Genomic DNA, 17,240 nt, shown 5'->3' with positions numbered 1-17,240 from the left:
TACATTATGTCATTGTGTTAGTTATGAATAGAAATATAGTGAAAATAAATTATTCCCCTTTTTGCCGGGGACCCCCAGGAACCCCCTCAAGGACCCCTGGGGGTCCCCGGACCCCACTTTGAAACCACTGCTCTGGTGAGTATTTCCAGCAGCAGGATGGTGTATGTGGGATCGACTCAAAATAAACTACAATGGTCGTGTTTATCCTAATGAAGGAACATGTCTCCCAGTGCAACAATGTGGCTCATTTGTGTGATTTTGTGACAACAATGGAGGTCTATGGCTCAGAGGAATAAGCTATATCAGGCTTTGGCTACACAGGCTTGTTTGTAGGATCAATAAAATGGTTGATTATGGTCTTTTCATGGGATTTGTTTACAAGAAAAATATAGAATATTACCAGCCTTATCCTAACTATCTTCTCGATTCTAGTTGAAGTTCAGCAAAGTAGCCTTTCAATATTAAAATGCCAAATATAACAGAGTGGGCTTGTGTATGTGCATATGTGTGTGTGCGCTTGGAGGTATAGCTCCAACTGCTCTCTTTTTTCATTTTGAATTTGGTTGAACTCTATGATGAATTACAAACTTCACTGATTATATGAGAGAGTGGAGGAAAAAAAGTTTTAAATTAATGCTCAGCAACTGATTCTGCAATTAATTTTTGACAGAATTCATTTTTGCTTTACCAGGCTGTGTCTGGTGAACCAAAAGATTAATTTTGAGACACTGATTGTCAAGTTATGTTGGTGCATTCATGCATGTGACGCTGCTTGTGTCAACGTTTATCAATGTTGTTGCCATGCGTGCTTGTGCTGCATTTTAAAGGCTTGTAATCCCAACATGCCGTGCTGTACCTCACGTCTGACACATGGCCAGCAGTGGTTGACCCTATAGGCAGGTTGATATGTTGTTGCTGATTTTTTTTCTCTATAAGCATATACAGTATATATACATACATCCACAGAAAAAGACATCACATAAATGCAGGGAAATGTGTGTCTTCATGGCACAGTCAGGCTCTGCAGTCAGCGATAGGTGGGTGGATAAGTGGATTGGCAGTTGTGTCTAAAACCTGCTTCGGTTCGCCCCCAGGACCTCTGTGAATTAAATGTGAACGCAGCTCCGTTATGCAAAGAGCATTGAAAGAATGGATGGATGGTAGAGAGAAAGATAGAAGAAAGGAGAGGGGAAACAAGGGGGAGAAAGGACGATGAAGAAAGACAGAAAAAAACACAATGAGAGACTTCATTTGTTCCCTTTAAGACTGGGTTTAGTGCATTAATTGCGCAGGAGTTAAGCATTGTTCTACCACTCATATGCTGTTTATGGCTAAGTGTACATTATTCAGCATGCAGGGAAGATTGCTTTTGGCGTGTTGACATCTCATTTCAACCTGACACCCACACCCTTCTCTTTCTCAGTATCTCTTTTTTCTCCGTCTGTCTTTCTATCCCGCTGTCTCTCGCTCTGCCTCTTACATAAAAGGCACATCAGCATCACGTTTACAGACCAGTTAGTGCCGGCCTAAACGCTCAGCAGCTGCGTTGTTGACAGATTTCCACTGAATTTTACACAGTTAAAGTGTTCCGTCGGTTTTAATAATCTGCTCTGAACAGTTGTTAGTTTAACAGTACTGGTTGCTTTAGTGGGATGCTTTGAAATACTCTCATTAGTCAGTGTTTGCTACTAAACATTTTGCTTTCAGTTTCTCAATAACTGGTTCACTAGCCAAAAGAAACAAAACACTGTTTGGTACAAAGAAGAAGCTCGTTATTCACAAGCCTTTGACTATAGTTGTGGATTTAAAACTGTTTTTTGATATACAGTGCTGGCCACGCATGGCTGGAGAAACATATCAGTAAATTTATCTTTTCCATTTCGATTCAAACCCTTAAAGTAGCAGACTAGAAACTAGATATGAAAATGCAAAGATGTAATAATTTGATGTAAATTGTCAACCAGGCTTTTAATTTGCAGTTTCCTACAGCAATAGCTTGAATCAGTCATACGTTGCTATGGATTTTTGATGATGTAAAAAACATCAAATATCTACAAAAAGTTACAGAAACAGACCACAACCGCAGCATAATCCACTTCTCTGTCCACCGATATGTTCAGTGTGTTCCACTCAAAGTATGGCTAAATAAATGCGCTGCTTGTATGATTTAAAACTTAAATTCCGCTGTGAATCTGATGTAACAAACCGGATGACCACAGCCGCAAGAAACTGTTGTTTTTTTTACCAGCCACCCATCAAGCATACAAAATGTGAGTGTTGCTAAAAATAGAGCTTTGGCGTAGGATATCACTTGAAGGCCAGTGGTGCAAGTTGTGTAACAGTTTGATGGAGTTGTGTTGTGGACCCAATTACAGTCCTCCAAAACACATTGGTGGGAGCTTGAAAATGTGGGTCTTACATAACACGTACTGTCATTATTGATACAATTGTTTTCTCAGTTACCTGATTAATCGTTTAGTCTATAAAATAGTCTCCATTCCCTCCCTTACATGGGACATAAAAAAGAAAGTACAGGATTTACTTAAGTTGACGTGTTTAAAATGCTTCCCAAACCGAAAGAATTCAGTTGACTATCATAGAAGACTAAGAAAAACAGGAAATATTCACATTTGAGAGGGTAAAACCAGAAAAATTTGAGCATTTATGATAAAAATGGTTTAAACAATTACTTGATTATTAAACTGGTTGCTGATAAAATGTATGTGGATCGACAAATCAATTAATCGGCTAATCGAGAAAAAACAAATAAAAGGAGCATGGTCACTTCGAGGTCAAACTTCATCCCCATGCCTTCATGATAGAATGACAAACAATACAATTATAGAACGGCAAGATCTTCAGCTTTCCATCGGTACATTTATCTTTTCATTAGCAGTTAAATTGACAGAGATATTGTTGTGTTGTTATGTGTTGCTATGAAGCTATGTGTTGTTATGTGTTTTTATTTAAGCGTTACTATGAAGCTATGTTATGTGTTTTTATGAAGTTATGTTGTTACGCAGCTATGTTTTGTTATGTATTTTTATTTAAGCTATGTGTTGTTATGTGTTTTTATTTAAGCTATGTGTTGTAGCAGGGGTAGAGTGATTTAAAAGTGACCACATACAATTCATGACATTCACTGAAAGACAAGGAAACCAACACCGTGCACATATTAGTCATGTCCAAAACATTCAAATGTGTGCATCCTAAAGTGTAAACAATGTACTGGAGTATGGCATGTTTTGTTATTAGTCTTTGAGAGAGAGAGAGAGAACACTGTTAATCACATTTGATCAGCCGGTTAGGCACATAGCCCTGTTCCACAGGTGCATCAGCTGTTTTGCCCAACGCCTTTTGTCAAGGGGAGTTGTTGAAGCGGCTGTGCCTGTGGCGATGCGTCTCTCTCTGACCGGGTCATTGGCAGTTTTCAGTGAAAAACTCATTGTATACTACCTGCTCAACACCAAGCAGCAGACAGACACAGTTAGCGGCTAACTGGTGAACATAGTGGAGCATTTAGCAGCTAAAGAGCAAGATATTTCCCTCAGGAGTTGGAAAGGACTAAGGCTAAAAGAGAGTTAATATTGGACTTAATTTCATCAGGTGGACAGAAACACAACTCCAAACGGATGCTAATGTTGCTCTGTAAATGCTGGATGTGTAAATAAGCAGCAGTTTTCTAACAAGTATGCAATATCAACAGATGATATGTCAACGCCGTGTTCACGACTTGTTTACGCTGCCCCAAGGAGCCAAAAAAATCAGTTACTGTAGGTTTAAAGAGTAACAAAACACCAGGCTGAAGAGTATGGTGTCAGTGCCACACCCGGCATCACTGAGTGTGGTCAGAAGTGTGCTTTTTTGCACCTGTAACTACACCCGACAGTGAGGCTGATCCTAAAAATTTGCAATTTCTGTGGTTTCTATAGACTCAAGTGTTGAAGTTAAGTTCCCCTGATATAACTGAAATCATGTCACTTACAGTGTAAGATGCACAAAGTCGTCGGTGTACTTTCTGCAGCCTATAGATCATTTCGCCCAATTCCAGCCACAGCTGGTAACTGACGACCTGGTTTCCTGCCACCTATCTGACACATTTTCTGGTAGCACATATGCTGCTCTCGTCTCCTCTCTCTCTCTCAAACACACACACACACACGCGCGCACACACACACACACACACTGGTGGCACAGTACAAGTAAGTCAGACTTAAAAGAAAACACACATGTGTCATAGAGGCCGGTTGGGAATAAAATCGAGGCCACTGGGCCAGCGCTGGCGGCATTCATTCCATTTCATATTAATGAATTGCTAGAAGCGAATCTGCTGGGACACTGAGCTCAATTAAAATCCTTAATCTGAGTGAAGAGTGTGTAGCAAAAAGGACAACAACTCACCCACCAACCAAATTAATTCACGGATTCCTAAAATGGTCAATTATGTCCTGCGGCAAACAGATTGGAACAGGTGGACTTGATGCTTTGATTAGCAATAAAATGTCTCCCAAATGACTTGTGCATGTGTGTGTGTGTGTGCTTGTTACTCCATTTATAAGGCTGCAGGTACAGATTGTTGCCAGCGAACCTGTCGCCCTTGTGTTGTTAGATTAGTTCTGACGACTCCGTCATCAGCCCTGAATGATATTGATCCCCAGGTGGGACTGTCAGCTTCCCATTGTGCTGTATAAAGGATATCAGCTTTCCCTTGTTGCCCCAGTCAGCTGTCCCTCTTACACAGTGTGACACTTTGCTAAAATCCTTGCTCTTTATACAGGATGAATAATACAATCGGGTGGGAGTTGGGAGTGATTCATTAGCCATCTGGCACAAAGACAGACACACAGGAGTGAGTCTGTCTTTGCACGCCAAAGCAGTTTTCATCTGTATCTTTTAATGTGTGTATGCGTGTGTTCTTCAATTAGGGGGCCCCGTCCTTACCCCATCAACCATCTTCTGTGTGTTGTGAAAGTATTTACCCTGTGCGCACAGCAGTACATGGAAAAATGTTGTTATTTGCCCTAGGCACCCAAAAAACAACTTGTTCTGGATTTATTAGTGCCTGGCCCCACTTCTATGTGTTGTGTTCGTTTGTGGTGATGTAATTAACATGACTTTATTTAGGAATATGCTCCATGTGAGCAAAATATAAACAAAATAGTGACAGTCTTTAGACCATATTTTGACACAGGGCCCGAACAATTTTTGATTCTTTGAGGAGAATCTAATTTTTACAGGTTAAGTTGATTAAATTAGTTAATTAAATTAACAACATTGATTAGTCAACAAAATTGTAGGAGTGCTAGACAATTAAGAATTCCTTTGGTTGAGGACAGCCCTAGTCTTTATAAGTGGAAATCTGAGTATTACTAAATTGAAACGGGTTGCACCCCTCAGGATCGTATTTCCAACAAGAAAATACGTCTGCTAACGTTAGGTCAACATACAGTTAGTTGCCTCTGCCAAGGAGTTTGCATTTTCGGCTCGGTTTGTCTGTTTGTTTGTTTGTACATGCGTTATGTTTCTCTTTCATTAACATTGTGACATGGTGCATTTGTGCTGCATTCATGTGGTGTTGGAATAATCAGAACAACTAAAAAACAGCTAACATGTTGTTTAAGCAATAAAACACAACACGTCTTCTTTGTAGCGTCCATGTTGTTTCCACATTACGACTTAAAGCTCATGAACACACCGAAGTAGGAAGAACGACTTCCCAACTCGGGAAATGGGACCATCTGAGGAGCACATAAATGCACCATTGTCTGCGCTCTTCTAGTTTTGTTATAAATTGCTTCTAAACTTGTCCAGTGTCGCTGTGGTGCACAGCCCAGACCTGCAGGTTTTTAATCCGTGCTGGAGGGAACCCCGATGCCTTTCCAAAACTGTTTCTGCTGGCAAACGTCAACTTCTGCTGCAGCTGGCTGTCTGATCTTATGCGTGTGATATGTCTATATATGAGGGCTGTAGGTTTTTGGCAGGCAGACGTTTCTTACAAAAGTCTTCCAAGTAAAATGACAAAGTGGTAAGGTTTCCTGATGTTCAGTTTTATTCCAACACGGAGAGCAGGTCAAATAAGCTATCCGACTTCTGTAACTCTGCTGACATAACAGTGTGCATTTGCATCTTTACTTCCTAAACACACACTGTACTTGTAAATTAATTTAGTTGTAATTTTTTTCTAATTAAAAACAAAGCAAACTGTTATGATTGACATTCTGTGACACTATTTAAATATATCTTTTTCAAAAAAATTAACATGTGTGTTCAGGGATACATGAAGCTGTGGGTGGGAGGAGAACAATATGAAGTGATGAAAGTTGGGGTAGTGGTACTTGAAAAAACTTCAATCTACTTTCACCCCTAGTTTAAACCCTATGATTGTTATTTTTGGAAGTTATGTTACAGTTTATGTAACAGTTTATGCTTTTATTGGATGATGATGCTACAGATGTTTCAAATAGGGCTGTCAAAACTAACGCGATAACACGTTAATTGCTGGTGCAACCCAATCCTTGAGGCAGTTTGTTAATCCAGTCATTGGTAAATCATTCTGATCTATCTGTATGATAGTCATGTATGATGGCATTTAAACCTCCCAGTAAGCACCAGTCCCATTCCACATCTGTAACCTCAAAACATTGATGCAAATCCAAATTTCAACCAAAAGTGTTTCCAACTAGTCAGTGACTCCAAAAAACTAATTCAGGAATTAAGATTATAACTTCAAAGTGTATTATCTAATCCAATCCAATCCAAATTTATTTATAAAGCACATTTAAAAACAACAAAAGTTGACCAAAGTGCTGTACAATTATACATAAAAAAAATTAAAAAACCCAATAAAACACTAAGACCAACTTAAAACCAACAGGACATTAAAATAATAAGAGCGTTAAGACCAATAGGAAAGGAAAAAAGGATTAAAACAGTCAACTCTCATGCCGAGCCATTATGTCAGGTATTTAAAGGACAGCTGCAACTCTAATTTTGCTCTCATAATTGAAATGAACAAACAATAGCTTACAGTCCCAGGTGGGTTTTCTTTTGGAAAACATACACCCAGGCAATTATTCTATGACTAATAGTGAATGAATGTTTTCTTATTTTTATGTAATCCCAATTAAACAGAGCGGTATAAATGTTGCCATTAGACGAACGGTTTATGTTTTTTCCAAATTTAAATCAAAGCCATTAATTTGTTGACGCATTATGTTGATGTTGATTCAGTTGCACATTACCATATATGCAGAGCTTTCCTGAAATGGTGAGCAATGTGATGCTGCTGATTACTGTAGTTTTTGGTGGTGTTCTTAGTGTAGGTGGAGGTGTGTGGGAGAGGCTGCATTCTGTGCATGTAATGAATTCAGCCTCTCCAGAGCCAGTTTGGTATAATACTGTGCAACAGTGCTTCAACGAGGAAGAGATTAGCCTCTCAGTATGAACATTAACTCACTGCTGGATTGTTACCGAGTTGAATATGTAGAGAGGCGTGTGTGGAGCTGTCCTATTGTCTCTTTACTGTACCAAAAGCCCAGATGAAGTGATACATTTTCCTGTTGATATTAATTTCATTACAAATTCTTTATGCCAAGTGAATTTTAATTTTAGTGTTTTTATGTAGGGTGCTGGCAAAATGCAGGATAAACAAGGCAAGGTCAATTTAGTTATATAGAACAATTCAAACATGTAAACTTTAATAGAAAAGAAAATGTGAACATGAATACAAATTTAGAGGCAATCTTAATGTAACAAAAGAGGGTTCACCAATCTTTGTTCTCACGGTTGGAACAGCAACTTTGTCAGAGGATCTAAGAGGCCTGGCTGTTTCCTAATGTGCAAGAGGGTCAGCAATATATTTTGTGGCTTTGCCTTTAACTGGGTTAACCAGGACACAGGGCATCATAGTAGGGATGTCACGGTGAGGAAATTTTCCCATCAGTTAATAAACTTGTGGCAGCACCGGTGTTCCCGACTACACTGGACATTTTGCATGAATAGATGACGCTCAATATCTGTAGAGCGCTTACTTTGATCTTTAACGCTGGATGGCTGTCTGTCTGGCCTCTCCGGTCGAGCTTTTGCTGTGGGACTCCGTCCTCCGCACAGCGATTGCCAGATTAACTTTATGGTTTCCTTATAGCATTGGGCTTAAATCCAAAATATTGCCAAATAGGGGCTTTTGCTTTTTGCTTCGACACCAAATCCTCCGCCTTTGTCTTGTTTGTCAACTCTCTCTCGTCCCGTGTGTGAAGTCTGACTCCTGCTACTCTGTGCTCAGACTATGTATTGATAACACAGAGCTGATTCGCGAAAATGAACTAAATGGGTTTTTATTTCTATTTAAATAAAAGCAAAACGTCGGTGGGCAAGTTATGTAATCGGTGTATGTCCGAACATGTGTTACATGACTAGCGCAGAAAGCCTAGATCATAGTAGTCTAACGTACTGGTGGTGAAGGAATGTGTCAGGTTTTGACATGAGGTCTATTATTCTTGTACATTTAAACCGATCATGTCACAGAAGTGATATGGTTGCTGAAGGTTAGGTCAGTGTTTATTACGCTTATATCCCTGATTTGTTTTTTTGCAGTTTTAGTTGACACTGAAGTTTGATGAGCACTAATCTTTTGCCCTAATGTTGCAGAGGACCAAAAAACAATTACTTCAGTTTTGTCCTTTTTGTGTTGGAGATTGATCTGGTCAGTGCACGAAATCATCAGAAGACAGTGATGTGTACTGTAAAGTTGGCTGTCATCTGCATAATTATGATAGGAAACATTGTTGTTATTGTGAATAATATGAACTAGTGGAAGCATGTTAGCTTGCACGGCAGCTGGATTCTCGCGATGTCACAAGATCACGCGAGAATCGGGATCACATATCACACGAAAATACATCTTGTCAGGATTTAAGTAATGCGCTTGTGGCCGGCAAGTCAGAGCACGAACCAATCAGCGTCCTGTGAGGAGCTACTGGCAGCTATGGGCGTGGTTTAGGTGTGTGAGACAACACAGAGAGGCGACTGTTTGTTCTAAACAACAATGGCGGCTCCTGAAGAGGTTAGTTTATATTCTGCCATAGCATCAGTTATATTAGAATCTAGTATTTCTTCGTTAAAGAAGAGCAAAGTACGACACTGAAGGCTTTTTTCCGATGGAAAATATGTTTTCACTCTTCTCTTAACTGGCAAGAGTTTGAGTGACAGATGGTTCATCCAATCACCTGCTAAGTATTTTTTTGAAAGTGCCTGCCCTTTTCTAAACAGTTTCCAAAGACGGCTTCTCAGATGGTTCTGTGTATCAAACCATCTGGCAGGTCAGATTAGGAAGCATGTAGATATTAAATAAAACTGGACCAGGAATTGAACCCTGTGGAGCCCCATAATCTTCAGTCATTTAAACCAGTCCCACACAACATTTTTGAATTTATCCAACGATATTTTGCGGTCCCAAATATGTGAGATGCAAATTGGTCCATACAGCATCTCAAATCAACTGTATAAATTGATGTTCTTGATGATATTGGTAGCTGAAAGACTTGGAAAATGTTGGTTAGCATGATTACGATTGTTTCAGTGAATTTTGTTTCTGAAGGAAACAAACTTGTTCTAAACTAAACAAAATAAAATGCCTCTGCTTGTGTGTTGAGGTGATACACAAGACAAAAAGACAGAATATTTGCTTTAATTTTGACGGAGCCTCGGCTGAATTATTGTGTTCAAAGTGCAGCCTTGAAGGAGCTGTGCAGCCGCCTTTGTTCAGTGTGTTTGGTTTGAAGGCTATTTCCACAGTCTCCCACTCCTCTGCTCCCGCTCTGTCTCAGTGTCTCTCGCTGTGTCATCTCTTTGTCTGACACACTCACTCACTCACTCACTCACTCGCTCACTCGCTCGCTCACTCGCTCACTCACTCACTCACTCACTCACTCACTCACTCACTCACTCACTCACTCACTCACTCACTCACTCACTCACTCACTCACTCAGTACATTTACAGGCACACTAAAACCCACTTACTGCTAATAACCACACTGAAGTAAAAGTGATTGTTTGGTGTCTTCATTAGCACCACATAATAACAGAAAGCCAAATACAAAGACTTAATTTGTGGTTATTGTTTGTTGTGTTGATTAATTTAAATTAATTTGATTTTCCGCCGTCGCTAGCTGTGTCATTATTTGTGTGTAGTTACAACACTACTGACACGCACCGAATTAAAACAGAAATAACGTCATACTGACATCTGAAAGACTGGCATGTACAGTAATGTACAGTAGGTGTGTTAATTAGGTTACAGTTGGCTTCAATGTCAACTTTAATCTGACTGGTTGACCAACTGACCAATAAATTTAGCCCCGTTGGCTCAAAATAACCCAGATGATGTCATATCTTGACTTGTGCCTGGAGGGCTGAAAATGTATAACTTAAGGGGCCGTACACATGCCGCGTCTAAACGCGTTGAAAACGCCAGCTGTGCTGCTTTTGTTTCTTTCCAATGTGCTTGGGAGATTGCTCACCTGTCGTGCCTGCCGTTACTAAGCAACCACAACCTGCGTGCTATGATGATGATGATGAAGAAGTTGCCTCAGTGACTAAACTAAACACAATCAAAACAAAGATAAATGCATTTCTAGCACCGTAAATAACCCAAAGTAGCTTTACACTTGATTTCTCTGTGTCAGTTTAGCTAACCTTTCAACTGGATGTTGTGCCGTTCTCGGATGGAAAGGGTGAAGCCAGTGAAGTGCATCTAAAGGTGCTAAATTCCAAATTCAGAGCATTTCTATTGCCTCCACACAGCTCTCAACATGGCGACGGCTGAGCCGGCAGCTCGTAGTTAACAGCAACGATGTTAACCTGGGGGGGATCGAAGGATGGGCGCTATGCTTCCGCCATGACGGCGTATGAGTGCAGTGAGCTAGCTAGTGGGACACGCACATGCACTAACATGCACTAAAAGCACCCGCGGCCGGATTACAACACACACAGAGGGAGAGAGACTTCATTATCTGCTCAGGTAGACATTACTCCTCTATATCTTTACATAGTAAATAGTTGTTTGGTGCAATATTAATGCTCTGGATATCGCATAGAGCACCTTTAAAGGCCGTGTTAGAATATGAAAGTGTGGAGTTTGAGAGTGATGACATTCACCAGGTAGGGAGGGTCAAAGAAAAGACGCTATAGAGATGTATCGTGTAAAATATATAGTTTAGAGCAAGCTCGACCCAGGACTAAAAGTCAGGATATTTTGACCTCAGCTGCACTGATTTTGTCTCGAGAGTCCCTCAACTTTGCAGAAGTGCAACAATAAATCGCTGCAGTACCCCTTTAATGCTTATGGTTGTCTATACACTAGTTGTGATGAGCAACTGTGCAACTCTTGGAGAAGATCAGTTTCCTACAGAGGAACTAGCCTAGAGTCTCCTGGCTCTGTTGCTTGTAAAGGAGATGAGAGAATATGATGTGATTGGTCCGTAATGAAGCTTCTCATAACTCAAAAACATCCACTATCTGCAGTTATAAGCATATTTGGGGTGTTTTGTACTGGGTTGTTTTACACATTTTTACACATCAAGATCAGTTTACTAAGTAATGTGGAGTACTACTCAGCCACCTTTGTGATACAACGCTCTCCCACATTACCAGCTCAAATTTGAAGATGCTAGCTTACATTTTAGTGTGGAAAGAAAATAAACACACTTAAATCATTTTTAGATAACCTGTAACTACAGTAGTCGTCCTGCAATTGTCGTAGTGTTCAGTATTGACGGTAAACTTTTATGGACGGTGAGCTTTCACCACTTCGAACAGCGTTTTCAGGTTTATCCGCAGCAGTGTGAACGTGGCCTCACTCATTCACTCGCTCATTCGGCCTCTCTGCCTCCCACTGCTTTCAGGAGAGATTCTGCGTGGGCTTACACTTGAGTTTCTGCCATGTGCTTCCTACCCCCTGCTCACACACGCACGCACACACACACACACACACACACACACACCCTCCCCCACACTACCCAACACTGTCCAAAGATTTTATGAGTAAGTATATTTGTATCTGTGTAATAGAGAGAGAGGAATCTGGAAAAATCTGGAAATAATTATGATTTCTAGGATAATTTTCACAACTCTATTTAAAATATTACTTTATTTTATGAATTAGCAGTGGATGTTGACCCTCTCAACAGTGAAAGCTTTAATGGTTACAGGTCACCAAATTGGCTCGGTTAAAAGGGACGTGAATAAATGAAAAATGTTTTTGGGCATAGATATCGCAGCACTTTTGTATAATGTGTCATAACATTATCTTTCCCTAATTGAAAGTAACATAAAACTGTCTTTTTGCTATCGCTACAACAAACATTCACATGTGATTTCTGGGGTATGTTGATAAGAGATTGCCTGTCGGTTGCTGTTTTTCCATTGTTTATGCGTAGGTGGAGGGACATCAATGTGTGCGTGGGTAGATGTGAGTAGAAATGCCTGCCAGGTGTAGCTGTGCATTCTTTGTCTCTCACCATACAAGTCTGTTACACTAAATAGATATACTGTACGGCGCTCGCTGGCTGCGGTCGTCTGCATGACATCAAATCAGTTTCCCCTTTTTTCCTTTAAAATGACTCATCTCCAAAATTGTTCTTGTGTCCATTTGTTGCCTTTCACCTATTTATGTCATTGAATTTGTCAAACACCACAGACGAAAAGCATTAATCTCAAGAAAGGAAAGAGAAGCTTGGTAACAGATTGAGCTTCTAATGGATGTCCCTATAGCATTCTCTCTATTATAACCTGCATGTCTTTTTCCCTTTCAGGCCATCACAAGTAATAGCTATTAATTTAACTGTAAGATAACAATGCACTGTCTGCGTAACAGCCCTACCATCAGAAATATATCTGGATTAAGTATACATAATGTGTGTGTGTGTGTGTGTTGTCCGTCAGGATCATGGCCACTGCTGGTGCCCACATGAACATCCCAGTCGACCTTCGGACCCTGAGGGCTGTGCGAGTGCTGAGACCTCTCAAACTCGTCTCCGGGATTCCCAGTGAGTCAGTTACTGACCTCTAATCCTGCACTGTGAGGTCGAACAAACTGATATAATAATGCAAATAACAAGTGGTTATTCTTTGTGGGTCATTTTTAGGACTTTTTCAGTTCTCAAATGTAGTCGAATGGGAATGTGCATGTCATTAAAATTTATAAAATATCCGTAAACTTTGAAAAAAAGTTCAAAAAATTCCTAAAAATAGCATTTGCTGTTGCACAAACATGCTAAATCTCTCAACTTTATTAGGCTGACCATCCATACCTTTGTGTTTGTACATAAATACAAGGTTCAAGTTCAGTTTTGAGGCCATTAAAGGCCTAAAAACCTATAAATTCAGCATTGATACCGGAGTCTTTTTCCCCCATTAAACAGCTTAAACCCAACGGTGTACTTGCCACATCAGAAGCTACTGTATAATAAAAACTGTGAAAAAACAGCTTAGACATGTAGAAACGTGTTGAAAATCTCATGTATTACAGTTTTTTTCTCCCATTCTTGACAGCTAATTACTGCGTTTATAGTAACAAGACTATATTCTGTTTTGTTCATCTTGAGGCAGTGAAGTGGAAAAGCAAAAAAGTTAGAAAGCAGAGTTGGAGGCAACTGAAAATGTTCTCTTTAATCTCTTAAATTGAGTTTTGGTAGAACACGACTACCTTTTATAGATACAACTGCCGTCACCGTGATGTTCCAAACTCATGTTAGGAAAAATACAATTCACAAACAATTTAAAATTATGTATTTTCAAATAAAAAATAAAAACAAATACATTTTATCTACATTAATGCAACAAAACTACAGTGGTGTTATTCTCGAACTGAATGTATTTTTCTTTGTGAATACTTCAAGGCCTGCAGATTGTGCTGAAATCCATCATGAAGGCCATGATCCCGCTGCTCCAGATCGGCCTTCTCTTGTTCTTCGCCATCCTCATGTTCGCCATCATCGGTCTGGAGTTCTACAGCGGGAAGCTTCACCAAACCTGCCTGCCGTCTGACGAAATGCTTGGTAAGTCTCTTTCTGTTGTAAAGCAAAGCATATATTTTTGTTTTATATTAATTTCTTGTTTGAACAGTGTGAAAGTTAATATTTAGACACAAGGGAAAAAGCTTTGGAGTCGGTCCTGAGTTAGTGCGAGTTTTTTTTTTTTTACCAGTGACACCTCCAAGAATACTTTCTCACTGTGTTGTGATATCCTTGCAATTATGGGTCCATTTGGTTATTCTGGTTAATAAGTGGTTATAGGTAGATATGATGAAATCAAAAGACATTCCCAAAGTTTGAAGGGGGACAAATGTTGTGACACTATTTTAAAGGTACAGTGTGTAGGATTTAGTGGCATCTAGTAGTGTAGTTGCAGATTGCAACCAACTGAGTACCCCTCCGCTCACTCCTCCCTTTCCAAGACTGTGGTAACGTGAGCAACCGAGTGCAAAACCGTGGTAACGCCGTTCGCCTCGCTCAGAGGTCATCCTTACCATAATAACACAACTTTAGGAGCAAGTTTTTGGAGTAAGTCAGACGACGGCTGGTGGTACCACGGTTTTGCCCTCTGCCTCACTTTACTGCAGTTTCGCAAGCATGTCAGAGAACTACGGTGGCCTTCAGGTAATGTAAAAACGTAAAAGGCTCTCACTAGAGCCAGTGTTTGGTTTCTTGGCTACTGTAGAAACATAGCGGAGCAACATGGCGAGCTCCGTGAAGAGGACCCGATCCCTATGTAGATATGAAGGGCTCATTCTAAGCTAAAGAAAACACAATGATTTTTAGTTTCAGTTGATTTTTACACAAATGAAAACATAGTTATGAATATTATAATGTATTTCATTGCTGCTAATAGATCCCTGAAATGCTACACACTGTTCCTTTAAATCTGAATCTATAAACCATGTTTTGCTATCAGTCTTTCGGAGTTAGAATAAAATGGTTTCTTCGCACTCATCAAGTGGTGAAAGTAGATCAAATCACAACAGTTTTCAACCCTCTAGTTTTAATGCTTGGAAGGCATTATTATGTCCAACAGTTTGATTGTATAAGGATAGATTTTGGCTTGACCACGTCGCCATCTGTCGACACCGTCTGTCCTGAGGTGCGCCTGCTTTTATCATAATACCAAAGCCTTTAGAGGATTATTGTCACGATTTGTTTTTAGATTATTTCTGACGAACTTTGATTGGTTTACCAGCAGGTACACCAAATGTGTGGTTTGAGGGTGTGAACATCTTTGCTTGAGGCTTTCATAGATTACAGTAGCAGCGAGCTCAGAGGTATTATTAGAGTTGTTGCTGGCTAATTTAGCTGCTGCTTAATTAGTCAACAACTACTCTGTAATCACGCACCACACCATAGCATTTACTGTCATCACCCAGCACGACTCAAAGATGGATACAGATATAAAACTTGTATAAACAGTATTTAAAGCAAGACAAATATTTACATCTATGCCTTCATTCTCTAAATATCCCCCAAAATTAAAAGTTTAAAGATTCCCTCAAGACATGTTTTAAGACATGTAAGCATATTTACATCTAGTCCTTCTCCCTCATTGAAAAATATGCAAATATTGTTCAAAAGTTGAACTACTACAACACAGTTTCAAGTTTCCACATCACACTTTTGTAAGCTGGACCAATGACTGGCCGCAAAATCCTGCTCGTACTTACACAAGTTAAACTCAGTATTAAGGTGAGCACAGAGAAAATTTTCCTTCCTCAGCAGATTCAAGTAAAAACAGTACTCTAGTGTCTCTGTCTCGCACAGTGAAGGTTAAACATCCAAGTGAGTTAACAACAAGCAAAACACATTTTGAGCGGAGGGGGACTTTAGAATAAATATATGCCATTGTTGCAGAATGCATAATGTGCAATTAAGTGCTTATTTAGCTATTTAGTAAAATCACGAGCAAAACAATCATTGACAAGAGATTCAAATACGGTGAAAAGTAAAAAAATCCAGTGAAAATAGTCATACATTGATCAAAAATAGTGTGAATTAAGTGTTTCCTTAAGCCAAAAGTTCTCTAAAACTCATAAATGAACACATGATATCTTGTTTGTTTGATCTGTACTGAAACCAAAGTGTAAAAAAGGACAAGTTGTGGTTTTAAACAAGTGAGATGTATAAGAAATGGTTAGAAAAAACACAGGGAATGACTCTTCTGTGAGTTATTAATACAGTATATATCACATGCATCAGCTTGTTGTAACTGTTATGAAACAATCAGATCCCAATTGATTCTCTGGTTCGTATCTTTCTAATCTGTCTAATCTGGCTCGACCGTTCTGAGTTGAATTTGAAAATAGTGACGAGCTCGGAGAACAAAGTGACACGAAGCAGGGTTCAGTGAAAATGATCTGAAGTTTAATGAACATACATGAATGTACATTACAAACTAGTTACATAAAGCTCTATGTATACAGTATGTGACGTCAACATAAATAAAAAAGAGACACAGGAGAATGGAGGATAGTTCACAGCCTTTTCACTCTTTATTTGAAATAAACAAATAAGGTGAGCCAGGGAGTGAAAACGGATGCTACGAATGGACAAGGTCAGAGTTTTCTCAGCAAGGAAGGTAACAAATTATTCACAAGAGTTCCTTAATGCTTCTTCATTTTTTGTAGACAATGAGACTGTCGACTCATCAGAGTTGGCGTTCGCCTGCGGAGTGAGGAAGTGTCCAGAGAAGTACGACTGCAACGACACCTGGATCGGACCCAATGACGGCATCACGCAGTTCGACAACATCCTGTTTGCCGTGCTCACCGTCTTCCAGTGTATCACCATGGAGGGATGGACGGCCGTTCTCTATAATGTGAGCCTCAGTTCTGCTGAAACAAATGTCACACACTTGTTGTGTAATAACATGAATGTTGTGGGTTTCAGGCCAACGATGCCTTGGGTACCACATGGAACTGGATGTACTTCATTCCTCTCATCATCATCGGCTCGTTCTTCGTGCTTAACCTGGTGTTGGGAGTCCTGTCTGGGTGAGTGTGATTCTTCCCATATGTTTATAACACTGGTGTGTTTTTGTCTGTATTATGCATGATGTTTTTAATGCTTCCCTCTTCAGAGAGTTTGCCAAGGAGAGGGAGAGGGTGGAGAACAGGCGGGCCTTCATGAAGCTACGCCGCCAGCAGCAGGTGGAGAGAGAACTGAACGGCTACCGAGCCTGGATAGACAGGGCAGGT

The 17,240-nt window shown here is 39.9% G+C and overlaps 1 protein-coding gene across 4 annotated transcripts in view; it reads left to right on the top strand.

Annotated features, from left to right (window-relative positions):
• The window catches only part of LOC141777335 (voltage-dependent R-type calcium channel subunit alpha-1E-like), a 55,369-nt gene that overhangs the window by 3,594 nt on the left and 34,535 nt on the right, over positions 1–17,240 (top strand). For all 4 annotated transcript variants that reach the window (XM_074651499.1, XM_074651497.1, XM_074651496.1 and 1 more), the window contains exons 3-7: positions 12,941–13,044; positions 13,897–14,055; positions 16,671–16,861; positions 16,933–17,036; positions 17,123–17,238. In XM_074651499.1, coding sequence (XP_074507600.1) covers positions 12,941–13,044; positions 13,897–14,055; positions 16,671–16,861; positions 16,933–17,036; positions 17,123–17,238 — 674 coding nt within the window. The remainder of the gene's footprint in view (positions 1–12,940; positions 13,045–13,896; positions 14,056–16,670; positions 16,862–16,932; positions 17,037–17,122; positions 17,239–17,240) is intronic.

Source organism: Sebastes fasciatus, chromosome 11, assembly GCF_043250625.1.
Source record: "Sebastes fasciatus isolate fSebFas1 chromosome 11, fSebFas1.pri, whole genome shotgun sequence".
NCBI lineage: Eukaryota > Metazoa > Chordata > Actinopteri > Perciformes > Sebastidae > Sebastes > Sebastes fasciatus.
This window is presented reverse-complemented; position numbering and strand designations above follow the sequence as displayed.